The sequence below is a fragment of the Scyliorhinus canicula genome, chromosome 16 (genome assembly GCF_902713615.1).
Source record: "Scyliorhinus canicula chromosome 16, sScyCan1.1, whole genome shotgun sequence".
Lineage (NCBI taxonomy): Eukaryota > Metazoa > Chordata > Chondrichthyes > Carcharhiniformes > Scyliorhinidae > Scyliorhinus > Scyliorhinus canicula.
This window is the reverse complement of record NC_052161.1, coordinates 101,943,783-101,969,924: the sequence shown is the minus strand read 5'-3', so window position 1 is coordinate 101,969,924 and position 26,142 is coordinate 101,943,783. Positions and strand designations below refer to the sequence as shown.

General features: G+C 47.1%; 1 protein-coding gene across 7 annotated transcripts in view; it reads right to left on the bottom strand.

Moving 5' to 3' along the window:
• Positions 1–26,142, bottom strand: part of nphp4 (nephronophthisis 4) — a 591,121-nt gene that overhangs the window by 209,517 nt on the left and 355,462 nt on the right. For 5 of the 7 annotated variants that reach the window (XM_038821764.1, XM_038821765.1, XM_038821766.1 and 2 more), the window contains 2 exons: positions 14,187–14,372; positions 5,260–5,395 (listed from right to left, as the gene is read on the bottom strand). In XM_038821764.1, coding sequence (XP_038677692.1) covers positions 5,260–5,395; positions 14,187–14,372 — 322 coding nt within the window. The remainder of the gene's footprint in view (positions 1–5,259; positions 5,396–14,186; positions 14,373–26,142) is intronic. The other 2 variants (XM_038821767.1, XM_038821772.1) reach the window with 1 other exon arrangement.

The following is a 26,142-nucleotide window of genomic DNA, read 5'->3' as shown; positions in this document are numbered from 1 at the left end:
CCAAAATGCATTACCTCACATTTGGCCAGATTAAACTCCATCTGCCATCTCTTCGCCCAAGTCTCCAAATGATCTAAATCCTGCTGTATCCTCTGACAGTCCTCATCACTATCCGCAATTCCACCAACCTTTCTGTCATCTGCAAACGTACTAATCAGACCAGTTACATTTTTCTCCAAATCATTTATATATACTACGAACAGCAAAGGTCCCAGCACTGATCCCTGCAGAACACCACTAGTCACAGCCCTCCAATCAGAAAAGCACCCTTCCATTGCTACTCTCTGCCTTCCATGACCTAGCCAGTTCTGTATCCATCTTGCCAGCTCACCCCTGATCCTGTGTGACTTCACCTTTTGTACCAGTCTGCCATGAGGGACCTTGTCAAAGGCCTTACTGAAGTCCATATAGACAACATCCACTGCCCTACCTGCATCAGTCAGCTTTGTGACCTCTTCGAAAAGCACTATCAAGTTAGTGAGACACGACCTCTCCTTCACAAAACCGTGCTGCCTCTCGCGAATATGTCCATTTGCTTCCAAATGGGAGTAGATCCTGTCTCGAAGAATCCTCTCCAGTAATTTCCCTACCACTGACATAAGGCTCACCTGCCTGTAGTTCCCTCGATTATCCTTGCTACCCTTCTTAAACAAAGGAACAACACTGGCTATTCTCCAGTCCTCCAGGACATCACCTGAAGACAGTGAGGATCCAAAGAAATCTTTGGATCCTTAGCAATTTCCTCTCTAGCCTCCTTCAGAATCATGGGGTACATCCCATCAGGCCCTGGGGACTTATCTACCTTAATATTTTTCAAGACACCCAACACCTCGTCTTTTTGGATCTCAATGTTACCCAGGCTATCCATGCACCCTTCTCCAGACTCAACATCCACCAATTCCTTCTCGTTGGTGAATACTGATGCAAAGTATTCATTTAGTACCTCACCATTTCCTCTGGCTCCACACATAGATTCCCTCGCCTGTCCTTCAGTGGGCCCACCCTTTCCCTGGCTACCCTCTTGCTTTTTATGTCCATGTAAAAAGCCTGGGATTTTCCTTAACACTATTTGCCAATGACTTTTCGTAACCCCTTTTAGCCCTCCTGGCTCCTTGCTTAAGTTCCTTTCTACTTTCCTTATATTCCACAGAGGCTTTGTCTGTTCCCAGCCTTCCAGCCCTGACAAATGCCTCCTTTTTCTTTTTCACGAGGCCTACAATATCACTCGTTATCCAAGGTTCCCGAAATTTGCTGTATTTATCCTTCTTCCGCACAGGAACATGCCAGTCCTGAATTCCTGTCAACTGACATTTGAAAGCCTCCCACATGTCAGATGTTGATTTACCCTCAAACATCCGCACCCAATCTAGGTTCTTCAAGTTCCTGCCTAATATTGTTCTAATTAGCCTTCCCCCAATTTAGCACATTCACTATAGGACCACTCTTATCCTTGTCCACCAGCACTTTAAAACTTACTGAATTGTGGTCACTGTTGCCAAAATGCTCCCCTACTGAAACTTCTGCCATCTGGCCGGGCTCATTCCCCAATACCAGTTCCAGTACAGCCCCTTCCCTAGTTGGACTGTCTACATATTGTTTTAAGAAGCCCTCCTGGATGCTCCTTACAAACTCTGCCCCGTCCAAGTCCCTAGCACTAAGTGAGTCCCAGTCAATATTTATTTATTTTTATTTTTTTATAATTTAGATTACCCAATTATTTTTTCCAATTAAGGGGCAATTTAGCGTGGCCAATCCACCTACTCTGCACGTTTTGGGTTGTGGGGGCGAAACCCACGCAGACACGGGGAGAATGTGCAAACTCCACACGGACAGTGACCCAGAGCCGGGATCGAACCTGGGACCTCAGTGCCGTGAGGCGGTTGTGCTAACCACTAGGCCACCGTGCTGCCCTGTCCCAGTCAATATTGGGGAAGTTAAAGTCTGCCATCACAACAACCCTGTTGCTTTTACTCCAGGGCGTGAACAGCTGGTGAATCCCACCTTATTTGTTCGAGTGAGATTTGAACACACAAACCTTTCACTGGTACATTAGCTTTCAGGTAGCTTCGGTTGAAATAATCAACTAATTTCCTGAAAGGATCTAACTTGAATAGATTTGATTCTCACTGAGGTGCAATCCACCGTTAATTAGAAACTCTTTTGAAAGAAAGATAAAAATGTCTTCTGGTTTACTTCTGGCTAGTCAAAACAATTTCCGCAAAGAGATTTGAGATCCTTCTTTTGAAACTGTTATAATCTCCATGAGGACCATGGGGGAACAATCATTGATGTCTCTGTGGGTATATTTTAGTTTAATGACACTACAAGAAAGACAAAGCAAATACAGAACGATAACACCAAACAGGTAAAAACACAATGAAGTGACCAAAGTGTCACCTTTACAAAGAGACAAACCAAACTACAGTGCAAAAACATAAACCAGTGAACAGACAACAGCATTCTGAAAGTACCAGCATCCAAAGCAATGGACCTCTCTCGCCCTTCAAATCCCCCCCCCCCCCCCCCCCCCCCCCCCCCCAGGTCTCCTGCAGCCTCCGCCAGCACACTCGCAACAGTGGAAAGCTGCTGGGGGTGATGTGATGACACCAAGGAAAGTTACACTGGCGAAGAGCTTGAAGGGGGAGCGTGGGAGCACCCCCCTGATGTGAACGAGGCCACAGACAAAAGTGGCTGCAGCTGACAAGCACACAGCCCTCAAATAGCAACAGTAAAACATTGCAATACAATAAAGATACCAGCATCCAAATCAACCCCAATTCGGGATTCAGGCTTCAGACAAAGGGGGCTGTGGCTGACAAGCACATGGTCTCCTGACATCAAACAGGGAACAATCATTACAAACAGTACACACCTCTCACCCCACAGCACCAGCGGTAGACTCGCACCAGTGGAAAGTTGCCCAGGAATGAGCAGAACAATGCACCAGAAAAGTCACACCGACACGGAGCATGGCGGAAGAGAGAGAGAGAACACCTCCTCTCCCTTCCCAGCACTAGCAGTGTTTCCGACTACCCCAGGCCACAGAAGCAGGAGGGGATGCAACAGGCGTATATACAGCTTCTTGGCAGCAAGCATACAATTCTTTTTTTTAAAAATATTTTTATTCTCCATTTTCACATTTTCTTCAGAATTTACACCCCACCAACAAGCAGTAAACGGTAACAAATACAAAGTCAATCCCCTTATCAACAACAACGATCCCATCCTCCCACCACCCCAAAAAACCTCCCATCTGACAATATAAGCATCAAATAAAACAAACCCTCCCACGGTGGGAAAAACAAAGGAAAAAATAAAAAGGAATCAGGAATCGCCTATGGTCACCATTGACCCATAGAGTCCACCCCCCCCTCCCCCTAACATTCAATGCCATCCAATCCCCGAAAGAGTACCGTAAATGACACCCACAAATTATAAACCCCCACCCCTCCTCCAGTTCCTCTTATAAAACTCCGGGCATTAAACCCCGAAAATGCCGTTCCCGAATAGGTGCCCTCCCTCCCGCTGTCACCGGAAGTTGCAAGCATACAATTCTTAACCATTAAACATAAACTGTATTGCAAAAAAATTAAAACATCAACAATTTGCACAGCTTTCAAAGTGGAAACTGAACAGTCACCGGCAGAAGAAAACCACCAGCAGTTCACAAAGGCATTGTGACATAACTGAAAATGTTGGTCCGGAGCTATGTTTGATGGCCGGATATCAATGGGGACAATGGACAGATATAAAAGAAACTGCCCAGCATGCTGGGAAATTCAGAATCTTCCTTTGTCTGCTCCTCTCCACCCTTGGGAACGGCCGGGTCATCCATGGATTCACCTCCATGCGGATTTTGCATTCATAGGCTCCATGTTTCTAATAATTGTGGATGCCACTCCAAGTGACTGGAAGTTTACAGGATGTCTTCCAAAATGGCCAGGGCCATATTCGAGAAGCTCCGGGAATCTTTTTGCACCCATGGTCTTCCGGAAGTGATGTTGACAGACAATGGCACTCCTTTCATCAGCAAGGAGTTCGCCATTTTTATACGTGTAATGGCATTTGGCACATCCGCTCCGCACCATATCATTCTTCATCTAATGGACTGGCATAGCGGGCTGTCCAAACATTTAAATGGGGATTGAAAAAGTAGACAATGAGGTCTTCGGCCATGGGGATAGCCGTTTCATATTCAGTTGCCGCACAACGCTGCTTTTGACATGCGGGACTGCTCCAGCAGAACTTCTGATAGGACGACAACTCAGGTCCCGGTTGAGTCTTACTCTTCCAAACTTTGGGGCCAAGATTGAGCGGCATCAGGAGTCACAGAATGGTTCAGGAATGCTGAAGCAAATGTTTCACACAGGGGACACCATTTACGCATAGAGGTTTGGTGATGGCTCGTTGTGGCTCCCAGGAGTGATACTGGACCAGAATGGCCTGGTCTCGTATATGATCCGACTTCGTGGAAAGACCCTTAAGAAGCATTGGGACCATTTGACCAGGCATGAGATCACCTGTCGGGACATTCCGCCGGCGGTAGTTCTGCTGTCGCCGCAGCATGTGCCGCCCCTTGTGTTGAGGGCCCAGCCATCTGGGTTAGCACATTGGGCCCAGCAAGAGTGCTACGACTTGGATTCTGATATGGATGCAGAGAGTTCAGCGGCAACAGATGACAGTGTGTCCGGCACTGAGGCCGCTATGGTTTCCCTTCGGCAGCCAGCCATGAAGCAGCGTGCAGCGACGTGTTACACCTGACCCAGAATCCCAGCAAGAGGATGCTCAGCCACGAGCTAAGTGGTGCAGAAGGCCTCTGTCAGTTGCAGACCCTGGGGGAAGGGGTGTTATAATCCCCATGACGACCATGGGGAACAAAGCATTGATCTCCCTGAGGGACTTGTGGAATATGGGCTCCCTAGGTAGGAAGTGGAGGCCAACATCTAGGGCTCATTAGAAGTAAGGTATAAAAGCAGGCCCAATGCAGGGCCTGACAGAACAAATCCTCCGCACTAGTATTGCACTGGGAGTAGCATGCTGCACTGAGCAGATCTGTGTAAATATATGAATAAATTCACCTTCGTTTATCACAGTTTCCTTATGAGTTATTATAGAAACAGGACAAAATAATGAATTGCACGGTTGAAAAACTGCATAACATAAACTTCCACTATGCACATGAACACAAACCGCTAATTGTTGCTTTATTCAAAATGCATTCAAGACCACTGCTTCTAAAGCAGTTTAAAAGTAACTTACGGAAGAAAGAATGTTGTGATCCTATCGTTCGGCTTGATTTCCTGGACTCATCTGATTGCTCGTAGGTACTGCCTGTGTACCTATCTGTACGACATGAGAAGCGAAAGGTGATAGTGCCCGATTCTACCTGCTTTACCTGAAAATAAGGAAATAACTTTCTGAAACTTTTCATTAAAGAAGGAATCTAACTTGGTTATAACCGTTGGTGGATTTAACAGTCAAGGGTGCACTGAATCTACCCGGCACAGGGAAGGCCTTCACTAAACTTAAGTGACACAAAAAATATTCACAAGTCACTGCTGCACCTACAAGTGATTAGCTCTCGTGAATTTGTATATTTTTTAAATACAGGAACCTTTTTAAAAATGCTGAGGCTGTTTCTGTCATGTTGCAGGGTTATTTTGTAGCAATCTTCCATTTTTCATTAACTTGGTAAGCAGAACATCTTAGCCTGGTGCAGACAGGGATTGGCTTCTGAGTGTGGGTTGCGGGCACATTGTTGGCCTAGAATTGAGTTGGCTTTACTTTGCATCCAATCGTGTTAGGCCTGACCTGTAAGTGCAAATTGACCTCCATCCATTGCCCCAGCATGTTAGTGCTGCAGGTGTATCCAGGTACAGATACACTTCTGGGCAACTGCCCCAACTGAAACATATGAAAAGAAAGATCTGCAATTATATAGTGCCTTCTGTCCCCTCAGGATACACAAAGCACCTGACAGCCAATTACCTCAGAGTAATGAGGTAATAATAATCTGTTCTGATGATGCTGGGTGAGGGTTACACTTTGGTCTAGGCACTGAGGATAAACGTCCAGCTTTTTTGAAATCTTAAATACATCATTACTTTTGAAGAGATTCCTTGATTTCTATGGATGGGGTGTAAGAGTCTATTAAATAGCAGGGTGACAAGACTTTACACAGATGCAAGAAACAGCAGCATAACGCACACTGTGGTGAAGGGATCACAATTGTGGTTTTCATAAGGGAATAAAGACGGAGAGAATAGTAGTACTAGGTTCCAAGGGAGTGAGACAAGGCTAGCTGGCATCTATTTTAATGCCAGGAGTATTACAGAGTAATGCACAATCAATTACACAAAGACAAGAGTTGGATGCAATCAAGGCTTTATCACACTAAGATGTGTGCCTCATACAGCAGCTGGCGAAATGGCTACTGTATGGGGAGCACACATATTTATACTCCGCCTACTGGGCGAAGCCAGCAGGCAGGGAACTACCCCCGTACCTGTAGTACAGGGCCTTACCACAAATCACCTACATCAACATCCTCTATATACAATATATACATCAGTGGTGACTACCACACAGAGAAAACGGATGAGTTCAGGGCGAGGATTAACACATGGAATTGTGATATAGTAGCCATCATGGAGACGTGGTTGAGGAAGGGGCAGGGTTGGCAGCTCAACACCCCAGGGTATAGAATCTTCAGTCGAGACAGAGGAGGGGTAAAAGAGGAGGAGGCATTGCAGTATTAGTTAAGGAATCAGTTAGGAGGAGAGATGCGGCCCAGGACCGCAAGGAACTTCAGAGAGTCGTGAATACCGCCCAATCCATCACACGAACCTGCCTACCATCCATGGACTCCATCTACACCTCCCGCTGCCGGGGGAAAGCGGGCAGCATAATCAAGGATCCCTCCCACCCCGTGTACTCACTTTTCCAACTTCTTCCATCGGGCAGGAGATACAGAAGTCTGAGAACACACACAAACAGACTCAAAAACAGCTTCTTCCCCACTGTCACCAGACTCCTAAATTACCCTCTTATTGACTGACCTCATTAACACTACACCCTGTATGCTTCATCCGATGCCAATGCTTATGTAGTTACATTGTATATCTTGTGTTGCCCTATTATGTATTTTCTTGAATTTTGTTTAATTCCCTTTTCTTCCCATGTACTGAATGATCTGTTGAGCTGCTTGCAGAAAAATACTTTTCACTGTACCTCGGTACACGTGACAATAAACAAATCCAATCCAATCCAAGCTTGGAGGAGGCATCAAATAAAGCATTGTGGGTAGAGCTTAGAAATAAAAAAGGGACAGCCACATTGCTAGGTGTTTATTATAGACTCCAAAATGGTCAGCGAGAAATTGAGGAGCAAATATGAGCGCAATTCACAGAGGTGTGTAAAAATAATAATAGGGCAATTATATTCGGTTATTTCAAATTTCCCAACATTAACTGGGATAGTCATAGTGTTAAGGGCCTAGATGGAGTGAAGTTCTTAAAATGCATACAGCAACCTTTAACCTCAACATGTAGAGGGTCCAACAATGGATTACACAGTGCTGGACCTAATTCTGGGGAATGAAGTTGAGCAGGTGGTTGATTTGTTGGTGGGGGAGCATTTCAGTAATAGCAACCACAACATGGTACAATTTAAGTTTGTTATTGTAGTAATCCACGGGAGGCAGGAGTTCCGTCACCACACCAATATTTATTTACAATAACGATATTACAGGAGCAGCTACAAAACAGTGCTGCTAGCAGTCCAGTCAACTTAAGACTGCTCACAAAGCCTACACAGGTGATTATATGGGCCCCCTCAATGAGCTATCATTGAGGGAGCTCATACTCCAATTGGCCAACCAATAAAGCCAATTGGAGTTCATTACACCTATGGACAAAGAAATAGAGAAGTTGCAAAAAGGTTTTGGATTGGGGGAGAGCGGATTTTAGTAAAATAAGACAGGATCTGGCCAAGTTAGACTGGAAAGAGTTACTTGTGGGAAAATCTGCAGATGAACAGTGGGGGACGCTCAAAAAGGAAATGGGGAGGGTACAGGCCCAACATGTTCCCTCCCGGATGATAGGAAATATGAACTTGCCCAGAGAACCATGGATGACCAGATATTTAGGATATGATGAGAGGGAAAAGAGAGGTTTTAGCAAGTACAAGGGGAACAAATCAGCAGAGACATTAGTGGAGTACAGAAAGTGCAGGATGGAGCTTAAGAAAGCAATTAGGAGAGGAAAGAGGCGATATAAGAAAGCTCTGGCTGGTAAAAGTAGGGAAAATCCCAAGATATTCTCTAAGTATATCAATGGGAAGAAGATAACCAGGGAAAAAGTAGTGCTATTAGGGGCCCAAGGGGGACTCTGTGGGTGGAGCCAGAGGACATTGGCAGGGTGTTGAACAAATACTTCACATCTATCTTCACCCAAGAGATTGAGGAGGTAAATATGGAATGCAGGGAGAGACTGACATTCTTAAGCAAACTGACATAGGGAGTGGCAGAGTATTGGAGGTGTTGGTAGGCTTAAAAGTGGACAAATCTCCAGGTCCACATGAATTGTGTCCCAGGCTGCTATGGGAGGCGAGGGAGGAGATTGCAGGGACTCTGACCCAAATTTTTATTTCCTCTCTGGCCACAGGGGAGGTGTCAGAGGATTGGAGAACAGCGAATGTGGTCCCACTATTTAAGAAACGTTGTAGAGGTAAGCCAGTGAGTCTCACGTCAGTGGTAGGGAAACTATTGGAGAAATTTCAGAAGGAGAGAATCTACCTCAACTTGGAGAGGCACAGTTTGATCAAGAATAGTCAGCATGGCTTTGTCAGAGGGAGGTAATGTCTAACAAATTGAATGATTGAATTTTTTTAGCATGTGATCAGGTGTAAGTATGAGAGTAGTGCAATTGATGTAGTTTACATGGATTTCAGGAAAATCTTTGACAAGATCCCTCATGGAAGACTTATAAAGAAGGTAAATGCACGTGGGATACAGGGTAACTTGATAAGGTGAATTCAAAATTAGCTTAGGTGTAGGAGACAGATGATGATGACAGATGGTTGCTTTCATGACTGGAAGCCAGTGTCCAATGGCGTACAACAGGGATCTGTGTTGGGTCCCCCATTATTTGTAATTTATAAAAACGACATAGCTAACTATTTGGGGTAGGACCATTAAGTACAGATGACACAGATTGGCCGGGTGGTTAACCGTGAAGTTGAGTGTCTTGGGTTACAGGAAGATATAGACGGGATTGTCAAATGTGCAGAAAAGTGGCAGATGGAATTTAACCCTGAAACGTGTGAGGTGATACATTTTGGAGGGAGTAATTTGACAAAGAAGTATTCAATGGATGAAATGAAAATGAAAATGAAAATCGCTTATTGTCTCAAGTAGGCTTCAAATGAAGTTACTGTGAAAAGCCCCATGGCCTGATATTGGGAAGTTCCAAGGAACAAAGGGATCTTGACATGTTTGTCCATAGATCTCTGAAGGTGAGAGGGTAGGTTCATAGGTTGGTGAAAAAGGCATATTGGACACTTGCCTTTATCAATCAAGGCTGGAGTACTGTCACCACATTATAGGAGTGATGTTATTGCACTGGAGCGGGTGCAGAGGCGAATCATTGGCTTGTTGCCTGGGATGGGCTTCTTTTGAAGACAACATATTTTCAAACATAAAGTTGCCATTTTACTAAAAACAATAATTTCTGCAAATGAAAACATTTCTTCACAGATTTTAATTTTGTTTCACCCTCAACAATAAAAGTTGCCTGAAAGCAAGTGCTGATGCCATAGCTTGTTGCAGCAACAGGCCTGTGCTCAAATACATCTCAGGTTAAGCCCCTTCCTACTTTTTTCTCCAGCTTCCTCCCCCTCTGCTCCTGAAGATGGTTACATATGTTGGGGTACGCAGATTTTATAGCACAGGACCTTTGATCCAACCCGTCCATACTGGTGTATGGTCCAACACAAGTGTACTTTAGTTATTCTCAGCCTATCACTATGTCCTTCTGTTTAGTCTCTCTCATGTTCTTATCTAGGGCTCGATTCAACAAATTGGGAACAAATTCCCATAGCAGGCGCGTTTAGCCGCGTGTTTCCTGGCACTTGAGTTAAGACGGATGGTAATTACTTAGATTGGCACCCTATCTTGACTTCTTGACTTCACAAAGTTGGTTTTGATTTTATGATGCCGTGTCAGCATGCTCATACATGCGCATTGACGTTCTGTATGACTCTGGATAGGTTGAACCACCATTATTAGTTGGAAACGAGTGTTTGATTCTCTTAAATATTTTTTTCACAACCTTTGTGATTTTAATGCTAATAGGCTAATGCTGTGTTTAATATGTGCTCAGATTCGCAGAAGTACAAGGTTAAACTGACAGTGATCGACTGCTTCATTACATACCCCACATGAGCAAAGAAACATGTGCCAAGGCATGCAAGTATCAACAGTCACCTCAACGACTTGACAGGGCAAGAGTTGAGAGCACTTAACGCGGCCAGGCGCCCCGAGTGCTTTCCAACCTTGATTCAGGAACCCATCCCCCGATTATACCATTGTCCCTATTGGAAAATCGGTTCCAACTTGCAAAGTTTCGACTTACAACATGGTTTTCAGGACCCAGATGTGTCGTAGGTCTGAGGGCTGTTTGTAGTGGCGAAATGCAGTAACACTCGGTTGAGCTCCAACCTTTCAACACACAGCAGGTCCAGGTTTGTTGTAAAGCATGTTTGACACTGGGGAATTCACATTACTGATCAGAAATCACCGACCGGGTGACAGGGATGTACACTGAAGGTGGCTCTCCTCCTAGGAAATGGAATTTAGGCAATTTTATCCAAAATTAGCCAGCCAGATCTGGGAGAAAAAAAAAACCCTCATCACCCTCTTCAACCCAGAGGCTGCAAGGAGATGAGAGGCAACAGGAGCCTAGAGAAGCGAGAGAACGTACCCACGAGGTGAGGTAGCCCTGGCCGCACCCGAAAGAGTGGGGCCAACAAGCCGTGCAAGGAATTCCACCCCCTGCTGCCAGACGACGGCTGGAGGAATCCTCGCCCAAGAGCTGAAGGAGCTCAAAGAGGGTATAAGGCTCAAGATTCAGGCATCAAGATGGTGGCCACGGAAGCATTGGCGGCCATGCAGGTGGCCCTCGACAAAATGGAGAGGTGACTAGAACCTCAGGAAAACATGATCAGAGAAGTAGAAAAGTCTTCCATGGACCGAAGTGACCAAATCATTGGCCTAGAGGCAGACATAGTAAGGTTGGTGGTGATCCAGGGGAGCCTGACAGGGAAGGTGGAGGACCAAGAAAACCGGTCGAGGCGCCAAAACCTTAGAATAGTGGGGCTGCAGGAGGGGAGCGACAGAAACCCCATGGAATATATGACCCAGATTCCCTGGTGGGAAGGGACAGCTTCCCCGCCCGCCAGAGATAGACAGGGCACACAGATCTCTCCGACCGAAAAACAGGGCTGAAGAGCAATAGAGGGCAATAATTGCAAAGATGCAACAGTACTGTTATAACCTGCTTGAATACTATTGGCTGGGGATAATTGACTATCCCAAGTATGAGCTCCCCAGTGACAGGGCGCAGAGAAATCATTAGCAGTTCCATCTGCAAAATTAGAGCTGTCCAGTGTGGTACCAGCTACAGAAGTGCTACTACTGCTGCTGTATATATGTAATTGTAAATAAAGTTGTTTCTTTTGACTCTACAAACTCGTGCTGGATTCTTTGTGGCCCTCACTAAAGGTACAAAGACCTAAGATGGGCCAGACAGACAAAAACCTGCCACTAGGGGGGCACCAGTCAAGAATTTATCAGGACATTGGGGCAGACCTGGCCAAGTGCCGGGCCGAATTCAACAGAGCAGAGGCGGCTCTGGTCAAACGTGGGGTAAAGTGTGGGATGCTTTAACCAATCAAGCTTTGGGTGACCTTGCAGCACAAGGAGCACTGCTTTACAGAACCTGCAGAAGCGGACGGGTTTGCCCAAAAGAACAGGCTGGGAAAGCAGCAGCAGAAACAGATGTGAAGCAGTCACCTTGAAAAGACAGAGAAACTGACGGGCAATTTGCGTGGGACTGCACCGCCTCATTCTAAAACCAAAAGCTAAGGTACAGGGAAGAGGGGGCGAGAGCAGTGGGGTGCAGAAACAGGGAAGAAAAAAGAAGAGGGGGAAGGCAAGGGGAAAACTCTTTTTTCAAGGGAACCAACCCCGGGACGGGGGCTACCACACTAGCAGGAAAGCTAACGCCAGGAAGTATGAGAGATAAGGGGGGGCTGAGGAGCATCTTCTGAAAGGGAGAGCGCGCCTGGCGAGGGGGGGGGGGGGGTAAACATAACAACAAGGGAGACAAATGGGGGGGACAGATAAGTGGGGGAAAGAGAGAGGGGAGACAAGAGCAGAAAGTGAGGAGGGAAAAGTGAGAGGGTACGCACAGAATCATAGGGGGAACAAAGGGACAAGGGAGGGAAGGGCTCTAGGCTGGCTACAACATAGTAACAGATAACAAGATAGCGCCATAGACAGCCACTTTAAAGGGTTCCCAAATAAAGGGAAATCCCGGAGTGCAGGAGGACATCACCATGGCGTACACATAGTTGCCGGCCATATTGGGTGGCCCTGGACAAAGGGAAACCCCAGAGCATAGGGGTCCGGTCTCATGGGGAGGACGAACAACAGACTGACAATGCCAGAGGAACTGGGAACTGATGGAGAAACTCCAATTGACTGGGAACAAGCTACGATACATGCAAATTAAGAACTTCCTACGTAGGGAAACAAAGACATACCCAAGAGGGCCAAAACAATCACTATTCAAAGAACTGCTGGATACAGACAACTTGGGGGTTGGGGGGGGGATATCTGCAGGAACTTGTATGGGCGACGACTGGGAACTGCACGTTCTCCACTGAATGAGTCAAGAGGAAAATGGGAGGAAGAGCTAGGGTTTGAAATAGGGCGAGGACTCTGGAGCAAAGTACTGAATAAGGCCAACTCCACATGCACAAGGCATTGCATAAAGCAACTGAAAGTGGGATAATCAGAACTTAAATGAGCAGGTTCTTCTCGGAGGCGGAGGACAAATGTTAACGGTGCCAGGGCGGTGCAGCCAACCACGCCCACATGTTCTGGCCGTGCCCCAGACTTGTCAGGTTCTAGGCAGCCTTCTTCGAGGCAATGTTCAAGATTGTGGGGATGAGGGTGGAGCCATGTCCGAAAGTGGCTGTCTTCGGAGTATCAGAACAGCCAGAACTCTTTATGGGGAGGAGGGCAGATGCCTCCCTCATCACCCACCGAAGAATCCTGCTCGCCTGGTGATCAGCAGCATCACCCAGAGCTAAAGACTAACTGTCCGACGTGTCAGAATTTCTCCAAATGAAGAAAATCAAATTCACAATCTGGGGGTCAGACGAGGGCTTGCACTAAAGGGCGACCATTCACCAACTTGTTCCAGGTCTGTTTGTAGCCAACAGGTCAAGGGGAGGGGGTCCCTCGGAGAGACCACAGACACCAACAAAAAGGGAGAGGGGGGGGGAAGGGGGGAGGGACTTGGGAGGTACAGAACCCAACCACACCCCACACAGGGGTGGGGGGACACTCACTCCCCACTCCCCCCCCCCCCCCCCCGACTGAATGTTTGTGAATACGGGCAACTAAATAACAACAACCTATCACGATGTAACATATATATCATTATGATACCCCACTATGTACAGGACTGATGAACCAGCGAATAAAGAAAACACACCAGATAGCAAGAAGGGGAAGGGGTCTCAGGGAAGTAGGAGGAGTTGGGGTTAGGAGTCTAATTCAAATGCTGGGCACTTGTAAATTGTGAACTATAACTGATGTGTATAGATTTGCTTATAGGGCAGCACGTGGTTAGAACAGCTGCCTACAGCACTGCGGACCTGGGTCACTGTCCGGTAGAGTTTGCACATTCTCCCCGTGTTTGCGTGGGTTTCACCCCCACAACCCAAAGATGTGCGGGCTAGGTGGATGGGCCACACTAAATTGCCCCTTAATTGGAAAAAAAATAATTGGGTACGCTAAATTTAAAAAAAGATTTGCTTTCATTTATTTTAATTTTCGTAGTGTATAAGAAGAAAAAACTCGAACTAAAACATTTTCAAAATAAAAAGAAACCACCTACCTCCTCTGAGCTCATCTCAGTGGAGGGAGTTTTGTAAACCAACAAATTGCTCGGGTTAGGTGAAGGTCCGCCATGAAGTGATACCGTAACGTCAGTGGTATTAGGTTCCAAGAATGGATTCCAAACAGCCCAGCGCAGCATTTGCATGTACGACATTTTGTCCAAGGAGCTGGCAGAAGCGGACTGCTGTGAACAAAAAGATTTGCCTCTTTAAGAAACGCAAGATGGAGTTCAGCATTAATCAATCCATATGCACTTTTAACAGTAAAATATCTCAAGGTACTCCACAGCCCCATTATCTATATCAGGCTTAAAGAAGCATCGCCTTTTATTGGTTTATTAACTTTTTTTTCAGAATCACAGAATTGTTACATTGCTGAAGAAGGCCATCCAGCCCATCGTGTCGGCACCGGCTCTCCGAACGAGCATCATGACTTAGTGTTATTTCCCTGCATTTTCACTGTAACCCTGCACATATAAGACCATAAGACATGGAGCAGAATTAGGCCACTAGGCCCATCGAGTCTGCTCCGCTACTCAATTATGGCTGATATTATTCTCATCCCCATTCTCCTTCCTTCTCCCTATAACCCCTGATCCCCTTATTAATCAAGAACCTATCTATATTTGTCTTAAAGACACTCAGTGACTTGGCTTCCACAGCCTTCTGCGGCAGAGTTCCACAGATTCACCACCCTCTGCCTGAAGAAATTCCTCCTCATCTCTGTTTTAAAGGATCGTCCCTTTAGTCTAAGATTGTGCCCTCTGGTTCCAGTTTTTCCTACGAGTGGAAAAATCCTCTCCACGTCCATTCTGTCCAGGACTTGCAGTATCGTGTAAGTTTCAATAAGATTCCCCCCCTCCTTCTAAACTCCAACGAGTACAGACCTAGAGTCCTCAGGCGTTCCTCAGATGACAAGTTCTTCATTCCAGGGATCATTCTTGTGAACCTCCTCTAGACCCTTTCCAAGGACATCCTTCCTTAGATATGGGGTCCAAAACTGCTCACAATACTCCAAGTAGGAATATCTGACCAGAGCCTTATATAGCCCCAGAAATACATCCCTGATCTCATATTCTAGCCCTCTCGACATGAATGCTAACATTGCCTTTCTAACTGCCAACTGAACCTGTATGTTAACCTTAAGAGAATCGTGAACAAGGACTCCCAAGTCCCTTTGTGCTTCTATATTGCATTTATATATTATAGAATGGTCATCAACTTCAAATTTGTGTTTCAATTTAAATAATCATCCAATGCCCTTTGAATGCCTCGACTGATACTGCCTCTATCACGCTTCCAGGTCGTGCATTCCAGACCCCAATCACTCGCTGTGAGAAAAAGTATTTTCTCATATCGCATTTGCTTTCTTTTCAAATTACTTGATATCTGTATTTCATAGACGTTACAGTGCAGAAGGAGGCCGTTCCCGATCCTTTTACGAGCGGGAACAGTTTCTCCCCATCCACTCTGTCCAGCACCCTCATGATTTTAAACAATTCTTTCAAACCTCCTCTCCTTTTTGTCAAAAAAGCTTGGATCAGATCAAAATGTCAATCCATCAACAATGCGTCACTCTCATTACAGTAAAATCAATACGGAGCTCTTTCTACAATGACCGGATGGGTACAGTGCTGAAATATTAACTCAGTAATATTATACTACCTTATGTTAGATGTATGGTGGATACCTCACTGTTACATTCTGCCCTGTGATTTTTTTTTTGTTCCTTATTTTCCTCTTTGGTGATCTTCTATGTATGGATTATTAAGTGGCTAATAAAAGTTCTCCTCAACACAACCTGCTCTGTGGACCAACCATTTTACAATCTTGGAATGTGAAACTGATGCCTCCTGCAGAGCTTGTGTCATATTGCTCTACAGACCAACCATTTAAACAATAGCAGTAATTTTTTAAATGGGGAAGGGTACTGTTAATCTGTAAAACAAAAGCTTAATCAGATCAAATTGTGGTTATGTAACAATAGAGTGGTTGCTAATTGAGCTGATTTTTCTTCTCATAATTATTACATTACATAGATTGTGCAGCACCTAAACAAGCCAACTTGCTGAATGGGTCCATTTCAATGTTTATGCTCTTTCCACCTCCCTTCACCTAATTAATTCCATCCAGACCAGTGATGGGAAACTGAGGCGAGTGAGTGGGCCGCATGAGTGGTCCTCCTTCATCTGAGTGAGCTGCAAGATTGAAATGGGGTTTGTTCACCAAACATGACCCCATGAATAAGATTGAATGCACACGTCAAATTGTTCATAACGAGTTACAGAAAATGCTTAATCATTTATATATTAATAGACCGGTCATCAACATCAAGTGGTGAAAACAAAATAAAATATTTACGCTTTGGACAGAGATTGAGTGCGCGGCTCTCACAGTCAATATTGTGCGCAATCAGCATGCACCTCATTTTCCTATGCTTTAAGTGTGCGTCACTTCAGTCATAGCAGGAGGACAAAAACTAGATGGACGGAAATTAGCAGAATGTGGCTATCCTGTGCGTGGGCAGTGGTCAATAAAATATCCCATGGGCTGCATTCAGAACTCAGAGGGCCCCTGGAGGGGGTGTCAAATTGCTCACCATTGATCTAGCCTTCTATTCTTTCCTCCTTCATGTGTTTTTCTAGCTTCCCTGTATACATCTGTGCTATTTACTTCATCAACGCCTTTCTGATTGTGGGTTCCACATATTAACCACTCTAAGCACAGGATTTTTTTTCCAGTCTAATGAGCCCAGTCATGATGTCTTGGGAGTCTTCATCCACACCCAAATCTATTTCTGAACAATCTCAATAGGAATGGCGCTTCTCCAGGGGTTTGCTTAATATTTTTGCTTACTGTCCCGATTTTCAAAATCTTTAAGACATGGATATAAAAGAAGGCAACGCAGTGGGTGGTATGATGGCACATCACACTTCTGTGCAAGGAGAGATCAGAGGAGGGGATCTTCATCATTTGAAATATGCTTGGACGCTCGCATAAAGGCTTTGGCATGCGTTCAAAAGAAGGCTTCCTCACCAGGGGAAGGAGTTCAGAGATCGGCTTAATCTGCCCTTGAGCACTTTCAGGAGGTCAGTTCAAAAGCAACTCTGAGAGAATTCTTGTAACAGTTGACTGCTTTTCCCCTTTATTGACCAACAGAAAATATTCTGTGCAAGCAGGGAGCCTAAGGGTCTGAAGGAAAGTGATTTAAAATGGGATAAAGTTTGGACTTTCATTTTTAACCATATAGCTTCACATAGGATGCAAGAGTAGAACTGACCACATTATTTATCAGGTAGGATATTACAATGAAACCATCATTTATGGGCAAATAGGAAGTACATCAATCAACTCAAAGGGGGTGAAATTAACCTATGCTGATAGGGCTAAATGTGTGATTGTGAACTGTGAGCCTGTTTTACATTCAATGGAAAATAAATTTGAGTGAGGTGTAAAACAGACTGCCTATTTGCGCTACTGCGGAAGAACAGTTTGGAGCTCAATACCTCTGAACCCATCAATAATAAACTTCTTAAGAGTAAACTTTTCATGTTGCAGTGTTTGTTCATTAGCTTGTCGGTATGTATGGCATGAGTGATGAATGGCAGAGTAATTATGTACAATGACTGGTAATCTAGAGGCCCATAATAATGCTCTAGGGCACAGTTTTTCAAAATGCGGGTCCCGACACACGGGTGCATCCCAGGCGGGTATCAGGAGAGTGGTGGAGAGATCGGTCACGCCATTCCCCCAGAATTCCCGATCGCAGAGGAAGCGCCCAATGGCCGCTGCCAGCTTTCACATCGAGAGTAGCGGCTGCTGCCACCTTTTAAATGAAAATACTGCAGCCTTCCACCCCAATCAACAGCAGAGAGCAGGGGCGAAATTCTCCGACACCCAGCAGGGTCGGAGAATCACCTGGGGCCACCGAAAATCCCGCCCCCGCCGTGGCAGAGATTCTCCGCCACCCGGGAAGTGGCGGCGGTGGGAATCACGCCACTCCGATCGGCAAGGCCACTGCGGCGATTCTCCGGCCCAAAGTCCCGCCGCTGGGAGGCCTCTCCCGCCGCCGAGATTTGAACCACCTCTGGTGGCAGCGGGATCGGCAGCGCGAGCGGGCCCCCGGGGTCCTGGGAGGGGCGGTGGGCGATCGGACCCCGGGGGGTGACCCCACAGTGGCCTGGCCCGCGATCGGGGCCTCCCGCTCAGACTCCGGGCCAGTGCCCTGGGTGCACTCTTTCTCCTCCGCCGCCGCCACGGCCTCCGCCATGGCGGAAGCGGAAGAGAAACCCACATCGCGCATGCGCCGGTGGTGACGTCAGCGGCAGCTGGCCGCTGACGTCACCGCCGGCGCATGCGCCGACCAGTGAAAGCCTTTTGGCCAGCCCCGCTGCCGGGCGGCGGGCCTGAATGGCCGCTGGCACTGGTTTTTTGCGCCAGTCTTCTGGTGCCAACCGCTCCGGTGCGGGACTAGCCCCCAAAGGTGCGGAGAATTCCCCACCTCTGGGGAGGCCCGAACCCGGAGTGGTTGGCACCATTCCCCTACGCCGGGACCCCCCCGTCACGCCGGGTAGGGGAGAATCCCACCCCAGGTCACACGCCCTGCACATGCATTTGACATTAAGCTTCTTCAGGAGAGACTACTCATGAGATTCCAGGGCAGGATAGAGCAGAGCAAGTGTTAGTTCTGTACAGAGCTCCAGGGCGTCTGGCTAACAGCCAACAAAGAAGAAACCTAACTTGGGAACAAAGCAGTATAAAGATGAGGTATGGTGTTGCCGACGTGCCAATGCAAACAAGGATGCAAAGCCCATGGGCGAAATTCTCCATTTCAGAGACGAAGTGTTGATGCCGGGACTGATTTGCGATTTTCATTCCTGTTGAGGGCGCTAATCAGGGAGCAATTCAGAACATGCTAATGAGCCACTCTCTGCTGGTGCGAATTCCGAGCAATTCCCGGCCCAGCCAGTATTATAATCGTTGGGGCCGGAGTTGACGCCAAAGAGCCTGGCAGCTGGAGCTGTTTTAAAGCACTCCATTTACCACACACACTGCAGCCACCAAGATGATTCAGAGGAGACCTGTCCCCCGAGGTCAGGAGTCCGAAGTGGACCACAGCTCCATGCCAGTGAGAAGGGAAGGGTCACCCTCTTCCCCAGGGTGGGCCACAGACTCCAGCTTACCCACCTGAACACTGTCTGGGAGGTGATGGCAGAGGCAGTCAGCGTTGCCAGGCTCACCAGGAGGAGACTGAAGGGGGGCGGGGGCTGCAATGTATGATGGGATTTAAACTAGCTAACTTGACCACAAGACAGACAGAATCAGACAGAAATAATGTGGTCAGCGAAACACATCCAGAGGAAACAGTTCTTATCAGCAGCCCCAGGCATCCTGCGCTCAGACAATGGTGCAGCTAGGTACCACACTAAGGTAAGGGAAATTGGAGTAAGGGAGAGCGTGAGACAGCAGATTTGATTTGATTTGATTTATTATTTTCACATGTATTAATATACAGTGAAAAGTATTATTTCTTGCATGCTGTACAAACAATACATACCATGCATAGGGAAAGAAGGAGAGACTGCAGAATATAATGTTACAGTTATAGCAAGGTGTAGAGAAAAGATCAACTTAATACGAGGTAGATCCAATCAAAAGTCTGATGGCAGTAAGGAAGAAGCTGTTCTTGAGTCGGTTGGTACGTGACCTCAAGCTTTGGTATCTTTTTCCTGATGGAAGAAGGTGGAAGAGAGTATGTCCAGGATGCATGGGGTCCTTAATTATGCTGGCTGCCTTTTTGAGGCAGCGGGAATTATAGATAGAGTCAATGGATGGGAGGCTGGTTTGCGTGATGGACTGGGCTACATTCATGACCTTTTGTAGTTTCCCGCGGTCTTGGGCAGAGCAGGCACCATACCTAGCTGTGATACAACCAGAAAGAATGCTTTCTATGGTGCATCTATAGAAGTTGGTGAGGATTGTAGCTAACATGCCAAATTTCTTTAGTCTTCTGAGAAAGTAGAGTTGTTGGTGGGCTTTCTTAACTATAGTGTCGGCATGGGGGGACCAGGACAGGCTGTTGGTGATCTGTACACCTGAAAACCTGAAGCTCTCGACCCTTTCTACTTCGTTCGCATTGATGTAGACAGGGGCATGTTTTCCACTATGCTTCCTGAAGTCGATGATAATCTCCTTTGTTTTGTTGACATTGAGGGAGAGATTATTGTCGTTGCACCAGTTCACCAGATTCTCTATCTCATTCACGTACTCTGCCTCGTCATTGTTTGAAATCCGACCCACTACGGTGGTGTCATCAGCAAATTTGAAAATCGAGTTGGAGGGGAATTTGGCCACACAGTCATAGGTGTATAAGGAGTATAGTAGAGGGCTGAGGACACAGCCTTGTGGGGCACCGGTGTTGAGGATGATCGTGGAGGAGGTGTTGTTGCCTATCTTTACTGATTGTGGCCTGTGGGTTAGATGCAAGGGTCTTGAAAAACAACAGATGGCCAGTGGACAGGACATGACTACATCATGGGCTGATCACGCAGTTACCATGCTGCCGAAAGCAAAATTCATTGGTCAAGGTATAATCTATAGGTACAAGAATTGGAACGAGTCCAGCTGAGGCAGGGCTACTGATGTTTGGCAGTTGGACAACCATTGAACCGAAAGCAATGTAAAACAGAGTGGTTCTGGCGTTTATCCAAATCACTCTCCCTCGTACGTTGAACCAAGCCTGGAAAATAAAGCCGTCTTAACCAAAGTTGCTGTCTTCGCGAGTCTTTATGTTAGCTGAACCTCAACTAGGTGGGGAAAAGTCACTACATGAAAGTCAGCTCAATACTCAGTCTCTGAAAATGCTCCTACAGAGACCTCTGGTGAGTCCTCTGCCCTGAGAGGGGCAGAGAACCAGGGAGGGTTCCAAAGGCTGCGGTGCAGGTGTCCTCTGGTTTGGGTGAGCTCTGCTAATCTCCTGCTACCTGATTAGGATTCAGGAAAGTCACGCTCTTGAGAGAACGAAGGATAAGCATGGTAAGTTTAGGGAGCCTTGGATAATGAGGGATACTGTGAACTTCGTCAAAAAGAAAAAGGATGCAGGCTAAAATTGATTTGCTGACCACTAGAAAGGCGGAGGCACAGTGGAGGAAGGCACAAGGGGCAGTGTACGAACATGGTGAAAAGGCGAGTAGGATGCTGGCGCATCAGTTCCGCAAGCGGGATGCGGCTAAGGAAATTGCTGGAGTGAGAGACAAGAGTGGGAATGTGGTGCGGAAGGGGGTAGAGGTGAATGAGGTCTTCAAGGACTTTTATGTGAAACTGTACCGGTCGGAGCCAACAGGGGAGAGGAGGGGAATGGAGAGGTTCCTCGACGGGCTTTCTTTCCCAAAGGTGCAGGAGGAGCAGGTGGAGGGGTTGGGTGCGCCGATTGAGCTGGAGGAGCTAGTTAAGGGAATTGGGCAGATGCAGTTAGGGAAGGCACGGGGCCGGATGGGTTCCCGGTGGAATTCTATAAAACATTTGTGAACCTAGTGGGCCCCTTGCTGGTGCGGACACTTAATGAAGCGTGGGAAGGGGGGACTTTGCCCCCGACGATGTCGCAGGCGCTGATCTCGTTAATCTTAAAGAGGGACAAGGGCCCCCAGCAGTGCGGTTCATACAGGCCCATATCTCTCCTCAACGTAGATGCCAAGGTGCTGGCAAAAATCCTGGCCACCAGGATAGAGGACTGTGTGCCAGGGGTTGTACATGAGGACCAGACAGGTTTTGTGAAGGGAAGGCAGCTGAACACGAATGTGCGGAGATTGTTGAATGTCATCATGATGCCGGCGATTGAGGGGGAGGCAGAGATAGTGGTGGCACTGGATGCGGAGAAGGCCTTCGATAGAGTGCCTCCTCTGTCCCCCTTGTTGTTTTCATTGGCAATCGAGCCGCTGGCGATGGCGTTGAGGGATTCAGAGAGGTGGAGAGGTTTAGTGCGAGGTGGGGAGGAACATAGGGTGTCGTTGTATGCTGATGACCTGTTACTGTATGTGGCAGACCCGGTGGGAGGGATGCCGGGGGTGATGGAGCTGCTAGCTGAGTTTGGGACCTTTACAAACTAAATTTAGGCAAGAGTGAGGTGTTTGTGGTGCACCCTGGAGACCAGGAGGAAGGAATTGGTAGGCTCCAGTTTAGGCGGGCAGGGGAGAGCTTTAGGTACCTGGGGGTGCAGGTGGCCAGGGACTGGGGGACTCATCACAAACATAATTTCACCAGACTTGTAGATCAAATGGAGGAGGAGTTCAAGAGGTGGGACATGTCGCCATTGTCATTGGCGGGGAGGGTGCAGACCGTCAAAATGACAGTGCTTCCGAGGTTCTTGTTCCTCTTTCAGTGCCTGCTCATCTTTATCCCCAGGGCCTTCTTTAGGAGAGTGACTAGCAGTATCTTGAGCTTTGTGTGGGCACATGGAACTCCGAGAGTGAAGAGGGTTTTCCTGGAGCGAGGGAGGGATAGAGGCGGGCTGGCGCTGCACAACATTTTGGGGTACTATTGGGCGGCCAATGTGTCAATGGTGCGTAAATGGGTGATGGAGGGGGGAGGGGTGGCGTGGAAAAGAATGTAGATGGCGTCATGTAGAGGTACGAGCCTGGGTGCCATGGTAACGGCGCCGTTGCCGCTCTCCCCTAAGAGGTTTACCACGAGCCCGGTGGTGGCGGCGACCCTCAGAATCTGGGGACAGTGGAGACGGCATCGGGGGGAAACAGGGGGCTCGATGGAGGCTCCACTGGGTGGCAATCATCGGTTCATCCCGGGGAACAAGGATGGGGGATTTAGGGGGTGGCAAAGGGTGGGCATCAGTAAATTGAGGGACCTGTTTATTGGCGGGAGGTTTGCGGGCCTGGGGGAACTGGAAGATAAATTTGGGCTTCCCCGAGGGAACATGTTCAGATACTTGCAGGTAAAGGCGTTTGCTAGGCAACAGGTAGAGGGAATCCCTTTGCTGCCCTCGCGGGGGACGATGGATAGAGTGCTTTCGGGGGTGTGGGTCGGAGAGGGGAAGGTGTCTGACATCTATAAGGTAATGCAGGAGGTGGAAGAGTCATCAGTGGAGGAGCTGAAGGCTAAATGGGAGGGGAGACTTGGGGAGCAGATAGAGGACGGGACTTGGGCGGATGCCTTGGAGAGAGTCAACTCTTCCTCTTCATGTGCGAGGCTTAGCCTCATCCAATTTAAGGTGATGCACCGGGCCCACATGTCCAGGACTAGGATGAGTAGGTTCTTTGGGGGTGAGGACAGGTGCACCAGGTGTTCGGGGAGTCCAGCGAATCATGCCCATTTGTTCTGGGCATGTCCGGCACTGGAAGAATTCTGGAAGGGGGTGGCGGGGACGGTGTCGAGGGTGGTTGGATCCAGGGTCAAACCAGGGTGGGGACTCGCGATTTTTGGAGTTGCGGTGGAGCCGGGAGTGCAGGAGGTGAAAGAGGCCGGTTTCTGGCCTTTGCGTCCCTAGTAGCCCGGCGGAGGATCTTGCTACAGTGGAAGGATGCGAGGCCCCCAAGTGTGGAGACCTGGGTCAATGACATGGCGGGATTTATAAAGTTGGAAAGGGTTAAATTTGCCCTGAGAGGATCAGTACAAGGGTTCTATAAACGGTGGCAGCCTTTTCTGGACTTCCTGGCTGAAAGATGGGTATCTTGGTCAATAGCAGCAGCAACCAGGGTGGGGGGGGGGGGGGGGGGGGGAGAGTGATTTTGCTACGGTTGTGTAACTTAACAACGGGTTAACTTAAGTTGTTGTTAATATGTTGGGTTGTTCATTGAGGAGGGATAAAGGTTTATGATTGTTGTTATTACTGTTATCGTTGGTATTTTAGTATGGTTTGATGTTGTTGTGTAAATTAAAAAAATTTCAATAAAAATTATTTTTTTTTTTAAAAGGAAAAGGAGACTTTTGTATGGTCTAGAAGCCTGGGGACAGTCAAAACCCTTGAGGAGTATAAAGAAAGTAGGTAGATACTTAAGCAGGAAATTAGGAGGGCTAGGAGGGGTCATGAAAAGTCCTTGGCAAGTAGGATTAAGATGAATCCCAAAGCTTTTTATTCATATGTAAAAAGCAAGAGGGTGGCCAGGGAAAGCATTGGACGACAAGGACAGTAGGGGGAATCTATGTGTTGAGCCAGAGGAAATGGGTGAGGTACTAAATGAGTACTTTGCATCAGTGTTCACCAAAGAAACGGACTTTGTGGAAGATGATTCTTGGGTAGGGTGTGTGGCTAGTCTGGATTATGCGAACATTGAAAAAGTGGAGGTATTGGGTCTTTTAAAAGATATTAAGGTAGATATGTCTCCTGGGCCAGATGGGATTTCCCCAAAATACTGAGGCAAGCAAGGGAGGAAATTACTGGCGCCTTGACTGACACATTTGTATCCACATTGGCTACAGGTGAGATCCCAGAGGACTGGAGAATAGCTAATGTAGTACGGCTGTTTAAGAAAGGTAGCAGGAAAAATCCTGGAAACTATAGGCGGGTGAGCTTCACATTGGTAGTAGGTAAATTATTGGAGATAATTCTCAGGGACAGGATTTATACCCATTTGAAAGCAAATGGACTCATTAGCGATAGACAGCATGGTTTTGTGAAGGTGAGGTCATGCCTCACTAACTTGATCGAGGTTTTTGAGGCGGTGACAAAGATGATTGATGAGGGGAGGGCGGTGGATGTTGTTTACATGGACGTCAGTAAAGCCTTTGACAAGGAGCTTCATGGCAGACTGATACAAAAGGTGAAGTCACATGGGATCAGAGGTGAGGTGGTAAGATGGATACAGAACTGGCTTGGTCACAGAACACAAAGGGTAGCAGTGGAATAAGAACATAAGAACTAGGAGCAGGAGTAGGCCATCTGGCCCCTCGAGCCTGCTCCGCCATTCAATGAGATCATGGCTGATCTTTTCAGGACTCAGCTCCACTTTCCGGCCTGAACACCATAACCCTTAATCTCTTTATTCTTCAAAAAACTATCTATCTTTATCTTAAAAACATTTAATGAAGGAGCCTCTACTGCTTCACTGGGCAAGGAATTCCATAGATTCACACCCCTTTGGCTGAAGAAGTTCCTCCTAAACTCAGTCCTAAATCTACTTCCCCTTATTTTGAGGCTATGCCCCCTAGTTCTGCTTTCAAAATTTTTTTTTCTGAATGTATGATTGTGACTAGTGGTGTTCCACAGGGATCTGTGCTGGGGCCTTTTGTTTGTAGTATACATAAACGATTTGGAGGAAAATGTAGCTGGTCTGATTAGTAAGTTCGCGGATGACACCAAGGTTGATGGAGTGGCAGAGGATTGTCAGAGCATACAGCAGGACATGGATAGGTTGGCGACTTGGACAGAGAAATGGCAAATGGAATTTAATGCTGACAAATGTGAGGTAATGTATTTTGATAGGTCTAACATAGAGGGGAAATATACCATAAATAGAAAAACTCTTACGAATATAGAAAGTCAGAGTGATCTGGGTGTGCACGACCACAGATCTTTGAAGGTGGCAACACAAGTGGACAAGGTAGTCAAGAAAGCATACAGAATCCTTGCCTTCACTGGACGGGGCATTGAGTATAAAAACTGGCAAGTCATGCTACAGTGTATGGAACCTTGGTAAGGCCGCACTTGGAATATTGCGCACAATTCTGGCCACCACACTACCAGAAGGATGTGGAGGTTTTGGAGAAGGTGCAGAGGAGGTTTACCAGGATGCTGCCTGGTCTGGAGGGTGTTAGCTATGTGGCGAGGCTGAATAGACTCAGGCTGTTTTCATTAGAAAGATGGAGGTTGAGGTCTACAAGATAGAGGTCTACAAGATTATGAGGGGCATGGATAGAGTTGATGGGAAGGCACTCTTTCCCAGGGTGGATGAGTCAGTCACAAAGGGACGTAGGTTTAAGGTCCATGGAGCAAAGTTTAGAGGAGAT